Source organism: Electrophorus electricus, chromosome 7, assembly GCF_013358815.1.
Source record: "Electrophorus electricus isolate fEleEle1 chromosome 7, fEleEle1.pri, whole genome shotgun sequence".
Classification (NCBI taxonomy): Eukaryota; Metazoa; Chordata; class Actinopteri; order Gymnotiformes; family Gymnotidae; genus Electrophorus; species Electrophorus electricus.
The window spans coordinates 468053-477500 of record NC_049541.1 but is presented as its reverse complement, the minus strand read 5'-3'; the positions used below and the strand labels follow the sequence as shown (position 1 = coordinate 477500).

At 44.4% G+C, this 9448-nt stretch overlaps 1 protein-coding gene across 3 annotated transcripts in view; it reads right to left on the bottom strand.

The window, feature by feature from the left end:
* Window positions 1-1216, bottom strand: part of mpz (myelin protein zero) — an 11759-nt gene extending 10543 nt beyond the window's left edge. For all 3 annotated transcript variants that reach the window (XM_035528014.1, XM_035528012.1, XM_035528013.1), the window contains exon 1: window positions 1064-1216. In XM_035528014.1, coding sequence (XP_035383907.1) covers window positions 1064-1196 — 133 coding nt within the window. In that variant the 5' untranslated portion in view covers window positions 1197-1216. The remainder of the gene's footprint in view (window positions 1-1063) is intronic.
* Window positions 1217-9448: the final 8232 nt, after the last annotated feature.

Here is a 9448-nt window from a genome sequence, read left to right as displayed (position 1 = left end):
AACACCACTCAGACCCCAACATCAGCCCAGTGGACTACAAACACCACTCAGACCCCAACACCCCAACATCAGCCCAGTGGACTACAAACACCACTCAGACCCCAACACCCCAACATCAGCCCAGTGGACTACAAACACCACTCAGACCCCAACATCAGCCCCAGTCAACTACAAATACCACTCAGACCTCCACCAACACCCCAACATCAGCCCCAGTCGACTACAAACACCATTCAGAATGACCAGATATGAAATACATCTCACACAGATGAACTGTAATTGTACAATATAATACCTGTACCATAACTGTCACAGACCTATGATACTTCATGCTTACATATTAGGATTTCAGGTAGTAACCTATTTACTCAATTTCTCAATATGATACCATATTTAAAACATCACCTATTCTTTTGAAACATAGAAACACAAGAAGCTCTTAAATCCCTCAAACAACTGCAGGGGCTTATGGGAAACGGTGTCCTTTAAACACCACATGTACACATACATTACAGATGCTACATATGGATGTGTTGATCACAACACACCTGTAATTAAGTTAGAACAGTCAAAGCTCTCACCAGCTGACTGTTTGGATGGCCTGCTGTGTCCTTCTAGAAAAAGGCAAACTATAAACACAATTTCACAATTTGCATCAACATGCTTGTTTATACTGCCAGTAACAGCAAACTCTGAAACTCTAACATCTAAGATGCTTCTTTAGTTAATTCTTTAACAATTTCAAATAAATGTTCATTCTGATTAACCTTTCTGTGTTAACCTCATAGCAGCACACAGGCCTTCCAGGAAGCAGCTCCACCCACAGTGAATGTCCAGCTCAGACAGCTGGACACAAGTCAGCCTCACCCTGTCAGAGGTTACTGAGAGCTCAGATCAGTGAGCAGCACAGCAAACAGCCATTTAACAAGCCAAGCAAAAACAAAAACAAAGAAAAATAAAAAACAACCAAAAAAAAGTCCTGCTGATCTGTTGGGGAGAAGCAAAGTCGTCCTAAAGCAAACGCAGAAGCCACAGGACCCCCGCCCCCCCTGCAAAGCTCTACCTGCGGCCAGCAGCACTGTGGCAGTGAGCACCAGTAGACTCAGCATCGCTTCTGTCAGACGACCTGCTGAAGGGCGAGTGGAGCAGAGAAGAGTGCAGGACACAGGGACGACGTGAGAGAACTGGAGGGGCATCCAGAAGACTGGGAGCTGAGTTTATACCACCCACCCCTCACCGAGGCCCTGCCCCACAGGCATTACACAACCCACCCCTCACCGAGGCCCTGCCCCACAGGCATTACACAACCCACCCCTCACCGAGGCCCTGCCCCACAGGCATTACACAACCCACCCCTCACCGAGGCCCTGCCCCACAGGCATTACACAACCCACCCCTCACCGAGGCCCTGCCCCACAGGCATTACACAACCCACCCCTCACCGAGACCCTGCCCCACAGGCATTACCCACCTACCCCTTACCGAGACCCTGCCCAACAGGCATTACACACTCCATCACTCATTCTTCATATGTCTCTCTCTCTGTCTCTCTCTCCCTCTCTCTCCCTCTCTCTCTCTCTGTCTGTCTGTCTGTCTCTCTCTCTCTGTCTCTCTCTGTCTCTCTCTCTCCCTCTCTCTCTCTGTCTCTGTCTCTCTCTCTCTCTCTGTCTCTCTCTCTCCCTCTCTCTCTTTCTCTCTCACCCCTAGCCATGTCTTATGGCATGTCCCTCTCTCTCATTCTTCCACTCTCCAATAAAGACACCCAATAATGGTACAAAGATATTGAAGAGAACAACCTTAACTAACTTCCCTTCTGTTTCGCTATCTCTCCTTTTTTAATAAGAGAATTACGTTCATTTGACAAGGCAAGACCACAATTTAAAAAGCTAAATGGAGACAGATAAAAAGACTTAGTTAAATGAGAATGAGCCAGTGTAAAGCCTGACCTCTGTGTGTGTGTGTGGGACACAGCAGCTTGGCTTAATTGCCACATCGTTATAGCACTTCTCTTGATGTCATCACCAGTAGAGCAGAACTCATCTTCACTCCACACCATTGCAGACAGAGCACCTGAAATAAAACAAAAGTGTTGTGTAAATAATACATTCTGATGTTATGCACATTGACAGAGAGGAGGAGAAGCACGCAGAGAGAGATCTCCTCATCCCATCCATTTCTCCTCTCTTTGCCCTTTCACCAGGACATGAACAAAGACTCCTCTTTCTGCGTCCCTCCATCCCTCCATCCCTCTATCCCTCCATCTCTCTCCAGATTCCTCTCTTCTGCTGACGTCTGCCAGTCAAAACAATCCGGGGGGAGGGAAAGAGAGAGAGAATCCTCCGCCTCGGTTCGCTCTGCACAAAGGCCTGCATTCTCCACTCGGCCTGCTCCTGTTAGCAGAACGCCACAAAGACAAGAGATAGAACCCAGCTATAAATAGAGAGTTGAGCTAGGGACACAGAGACGGGGACACGGAGACATGGAGACGCTAGCCAGTGAGACAGAGAGAGAGAGAGAGTGAGAAGATAACAGAGGAGCAAAATCTGTAGTAGGAACGTAGGTGGGAGTGACAGATTTGAAGTCGTCGTTCTGTCATTTATACATTTATGTACTGGATTACAATAACCCGGGAGCTTCTCACCGAGGCCCTGCTCTCAGACTCCCTAATCCTAATCTCAGACCCTCTAATCCTAACCTCAGACCTCTTAATCCTAACCTCAGACCCTCTAATCCTAACCTCAGACCCTCTAATCCTAACCTCAGACCTCTTAATCCTAACCTCAGACCCCCTTATCCTAACCTCAGACCCTCTACTCCTAACCTCAGACCCCTTATCCTAACCTCAGACCCCCTAATCCTAACCTCAGACCCTCTAATCCTAACCTGACCCCCTAATCCTAACCTCAGACCCCCTTATCCTAACCTCAGACCCTCTAATCCTAATCTCAGACCCTCTAATCCTAACCTCAGACCCTCTAGTCCTAATCTCAGACCCTCAGACTAACCTAAACTTCAGCATTACAACAAAATAAGTCAAAAGACAAAATCATAACGCAATCACACAAAATGAGTTTCAGCATCAGAAAGAATCTTGTGTATGAATGAAGCATGCAAGTCCTCAAAAACAGACAATAACATAATCCCTGACAGCGAGGTACCACAGGACAGCATCTGACCTGACAGGAAGGTCCCGCACCTCACCTGACATAAGGGGCGGAGTTCACTGTACCTACGTGTATTTCCTACAATCACGTGACACTGAACTACACTAGAGAACGAGGAAGGGGCACCACACACACACACACACACACACACACAAACAGCCAGCAGGACAACAGAATCTCTCACACACAGACACAAACACAAACACATACACACACATGCATGCACAGACACACAGTAGGTCAACAGAATCTCTTTCACACACATGCACACGCACACAGACACTTGCACATACAGACACACACGTGCACTTACAAACACACATGCTCTAACTCAGGAAAGTGCACACGTGCCTTTAACTATAACCAGGAAATAAACATGCAAACAAAATCATTACATGTGAGCTATCAAAATACACACACATACAACCTGCTCACAGCATCTAAATACACTAACTATACAACTGGTCCTTCCCATGAGAGGTTTTAGTGCAGTTGTGCAGTGCTGACATCACCACACTCCAAAAAGACAGAGGTCACTGGTCAGTGCCACAGCGTGTGTGTGTGAGAGAGAGAAAATATGTGTACACAGCACAGACGCCTAACGACATCACTGACATTCAGCAGGATCTCGCCAGGACAAAGAAAGGACTTGTCTGTCCTCGGCTCAGCCTGCTCTCACTCACATGGCTGGCATGGCACGGGGAGCACGAAACAAGGGATGAAAGGATGAAAGGATGGGGGAGGCAGGGAGAGAGATGGAGGGATGAGGAGAGAAGGCAACAGAGGAGAAAAGGTATTGTTCTGGTCTGAATGACCAGTTATTGTGCTCAAGAAGTCCTGCGCTATAAGAGTAGGAGTAACAGGAGTGTGTGTGTGTGTGTGTGTGTGTGTGTGTGTGTGTGTGTGTGTGTGTGTGTGTGAGGGGGGGGATTGAAAAAGAGAAAGAAAGAGTGAGTGAGAGCACAACAGAGGAGAGAGAGAGAGAGAGAGAGAGAGAGAGAGAGAGAGAGAGAGAGAGAGAGAGAGAGAGAGAGAGAGCGCCACATTGACGATTCAGAAAAAAACATGGGCGTAATGATTTGTTTTTTTTAGTATGTCCCCCCCACTGTGTCCACGTTGGGAAATGGTGCCCAACCTGCTTCTCTCCTCAGAGAAACATTCTGTAGAAGCATTTTGTTCTGTCATTCTTCAGCAGACACCCACATCAGCCTTGGACTTCTCCTTCTCTACATTCTCTTGGAAGAAATAGATTCTTTCAGCTGCCCATACACACACACACACACACACACACACACACTCACATTCTTACTCACACAAAGACTCTAATTGAAATGCTCAGCACACAAACAGAAACTTCGACCAAACGTCTTTTAAAGAAAAGCTTTGAAAAATCCCAGACTTCCATTCACAGGAGTAATATAAACTCACAATGTGCAGGAAGCACATGTGAGTCTACAGTCACACGTGAGGCTCTCCAGCGTGGACAAAACAAGTGTGCACACGCACGAGAGTACATCCACAAGTAATTCACTGGGTCACTTAGGAAAACAGCACCACTGTCAAATAGATTTTTAATGTTCAGAAGTACTGGCAGGTAAATATTATCAGAAAAGACTGTGGAAAAAATGCTTTTGGCAGCTTAGCCTTGCACTGAAAACATTACAGAAATGTAAAGTGTAAAGTTCTTGAAGTCACAGAATGGGGAAAAAATGAGTGGTGGTTCTGGGGGTGGAAATCCTAACCCTAAATCCTAAACTCTAGACCCTAATTCTAAACTCTAAACCCTAAATCTAAACCCTAACCCTAAACCCTAGACCCTAACCCTAAACCCTAACTCTAAACCCTAAACCTTAGACCATAACTCTAACCCTAGACCCTAACCCTAAACCCTAGACCCTAACCCTAAACCCTAACTCTAAACCCTAAACCTTAGACCCTAGACTCTAACTCTAAACCCTAACACTAAACCCTAAACCCTAGACCCTAACTCTAAACCCTAAACCCTATACTTTAACTCTAAACCCCAACTCTAAACCCTAAACCTTAGACCCTAGACCATAACTCTAAACCCTAAACCCTAGACTCTAACTCTAAACCCTAACACTAAACCCTAAACCCTAGACCCTAACTCTAAACCCTAAACCCTAAACCCTAACCCTAACCTTAAACCCTAAACCTTAACTCTAAACGTTAAACCTAACCTTGTTGAGGAGAGAGCAGTGTGAGAAAGGACAGACTGAAGCTGCAGTAACAAAAACAAACACTTTATAACCCTAACCCTAACCCCTAACCTTAACCCTAACTCTAAACTCTAACCCTAATCTCTAACCTTAACACTAACACTAAACCCCTAACCTTATCCCTAAAAAACCCTAACCCTAACCCTCTTTACAACCTTGTTGAGCAGGAAAGCATATTGGTACTTACAATACATCAAACCTTCAGGTGAGCTAAAAAAGCAGAAGAAATGATTCATCTAATATTCTACTAAGTCTTGATGGCTTTTCAGTAACACCCATAATTGTTGTATACAACACAGGTGTTACTATTGACTCTAAACTCTCATTTAACAAACACATACTTAATGCTACTAATGCTACCTTTCTCCATTTATGTAATATTGCTAAACTACTACATTTACTTTCATCAGATGCAGGGGAGGGGCATCCTCCTCTGGGTGACATCAGACACCACGATACCAACAATATAAACAATAAAGGGCACATAAGGACATATAAACAGAGTGGCCCCTGGTCTGATGAATCAGTTTTACTTCATTTCAGGGTGCTGCTGATAGTGTGGCAAGGTACTCTTTGGGTCCCTTAATACCAGTCTGGGGTGGTTTGAATCTAAGATCACATGCATTATGGACACACTTCACCATATTATAATAGCACTTCCAGTATAATAACACACCATGAATGAACAAAGTTAAACTTATACAGCACTTTTGAAGGACCCCAGGGTCACTTTACAACACACACACACACACACACACACACACACACACACACACACACACACACACACACACACACACACACACACACACACACACACACACACACACACACACACACACACACACACACACACACAGCATACTCTCAACCAGAAACCTCAACCCCCAGGACAGAGCACCATCCACCACTGGGCAGACACACAATCATTCACACACACTCTGACAGCTTTATTAGGGTACACATCACTGGGCATTCAGACACACACAATCATTCAAACACAGACATTTATTAGGATAGCCAATTAACCTAAGCTTCATGTTTTCGGACTGTGAAAGACAACCCATGCAGACACAGGGAGGAACACAAACCAGACAACTGTTTTCACCACCAGAACCGTGCAGTTCAGCACACTTGAGCGCCATCTCCAGCGTTTGAGTCTAATACTGCACCTCTGGGATGCAGTAAGACAAGAGATACACAAAGGAGTGTTTCCAACACCTGAGGTGTCCATACCACCAAGAATCGAGGCTGTTCTGGCATTTCTAAAGAGTGGCCAGTGAGTGTTTATTGTTACTCACATTTTACCTTCTTAATGTACACCAGTATTTTAGAGACTCTAGAGGGGTCATCCTGTTTCACTAGGCTATAATGATACTGGCCACATGCGCTCAGACATCCATTTACATAGAGAAGGTCAGAGAACTCACAAATGGGATACAAAAGGTTTTTTTACCTTCATAAATGAGGTAACGCCTTTAAAAATAGCTTCACACCTGACGATACTCACCTCTTTCCAAAGCTTGAGCTGTAATCATCCTGTAGGAGGAGAAGGTTGCAGGGAGAAGGTTTCAGCCATTAAAAATCGCCAGGTCTGTGCACGTAGCGTTCCTCAGGTGTCACTTTCACAATTTACAGCACTTTAAGAAATGGACATGTTTGGTAATAAATACCAGAGATGATTTTGGCATCTGAAGAGTCCAGGTCATGCAGAGAAGAGTTGTGATCCCTTCTGTAAAATATGGTAGTAGATCTGTGATGGTGCCATAGTGTTCACTGCCAGAGCCCTGTGGAAATCGTTTCAGGATTAAATACCAAGAGATATTAGAAAATACAAATATGGCTGCATCTAAAATGATTTGATATTATGCTAAAATGTTGTTTTGTCTAACAGGACAGCGAATACAAGCAAACCCACACACAAATATTGCTCACTGACCACAGAATCAAGAATCAAGATTTTGCAGCAGCTATTCAAGTCTTAGAAAGGAAAAATATGTTTTCTTTCATGGTACTGCAGCATCGGGCTGATAGCCACATTTTTCATACCATATCTGAAACGCATTCTCTGCTATTCGGTGTGACGCATCAATAGGCCATTATTAACATGAATGCGTTCACACGAGGTGGATTTTTAATGTCCCTTTTATGGACAGCAGATACAGTATTTAAGAACCAGAAAGTGGACACGGAGCTGTCAATCAAGCGAGGCGACGCCCACACAACTCTCAGTACTGGTGCTGATTGGTTGGTGATTGGTTGGTTGACTATTTGTACCTGTCGTTTTAAATGCAAACTTCCCTGGATATTTAACACCACCAGAACCACACTTAGACTTAAGCATAGCAAACGTTTGACTCGAGTGTGGAAAGGTAAGTCTGGAAGAAATCCTTTAAGAATGGAAAAGCACAAAAATGCAGACTTTTACATCAACGTACCATGGCATCTTAAACTCTCCAGCGTCTGAAGACTTTATTGTCGCTTAGCAAAAATATTTTTTTCGGTAGCGGCGCCTACTGAAGCGCGCTGCTCTCTGCCTCCTCCTACAGGTGCAGTTGCTCCAGCTCATGAAAGCGCGTCTCCGTTTCTAACAGCGCAACACTTCTAGAAATTATGTTATTTTAACCAGCCTCCCTCCCCTCGAGGGGAAGACTTTAGGAGGGGTTACGGTATGCATCAGAGGCCTTGATGGGTTTTTGGATGTTCAATAGCAAAATAAAAGGACTGGTCCAGCCTAGTGCAGAATGGCGTAGCCTATATCAAATCACCCACTAGTCAATTACCCTCAATTAGGTAATTATTTTACATGCTATTATTCTTATCAAGTCAAATAAATTCTAATTAGCTCAGTTTAATTAAATTTTCAAAACCATTCACACAAACTCCCTACATTGTGAAAAGGCTACACTTTTAATGAGTGAGTCTGCGTTTCAAGGCTGACTTTTTAAACATAAAAAGTGGTAGTGGAGCACAGAGAGGAGAACCTCCCTTAGAGAAGGAAAGAGAACCTGTTTTAGGAAGGAAAGTTGGAAAGACAGAGAGAACAAAAGACAGAAACAGCAGGAGAAAAGACGCTAATTTAATTTTCCATCCTCAGACTTGCACAATGCAGTCACACTTTTTTATCATATTCACATAGCCCCAAGGAGAGGCTGAGACCAACACACTCACTCATACACACACACACCCCAACACACTCACTCATACACATACACACACCCAAACACACTCACTCATACACATACACACCCCAACACTCACTTATACACATACACACACACACACAGCAGAAACTACAGTACATGGGCGTGAATGCAGGTGTAAGTTTGTCATACTGAAATATCTGCTCTTGCTGTATTTCAACTATACCCAGTAGGTTCCAGTTCCATCTCACCTGACACAGGAGCCCATGCAAGTGAACAAAAATGTGTACATGCACACACACACACACTATTACCTCTTCCTCTCTCACTCAAACACACCACTACACCTCCTCTCACTCACACACAACCACACTTCTTCCTCTCACACGCACACATCTTCCTCTCTCTCACACACACACCATTACACCCCTTACAAACATACCCCAATATGCCCCTCCCTCCCACACACAAACCCCACTACACCCCCAACCTCATACACACAAACCCATCCACACTCTACTCCTCCCTCACATCCACCCCTTATTTAAATATACCCATCTACTGGACTCCCAGATTTGTTTTAACACAAAAAAAGAGAACACCCATTCTGACAAATCAAATCAAAACTCAGAGCCAAAACGCTCAAACAAGTTACCATACACATCTCACTCACTCACACACACGCACAAAAAACCTCAACCATACACTTCTACACATGCTTAGTCCCACTATACACAAACTACCAAAAAATTCATCATACACCCACATGATATCAACCAGCCAAACAGAGGTCACAGGTTCAAAGCTGTGAAGGTTCATCCTTATATGGGCAATCTTTCAACATTTCATGCCCAACACTGGTCCTCACAAGGGTGTTAAAAACAGAAGTCACACAAACCAA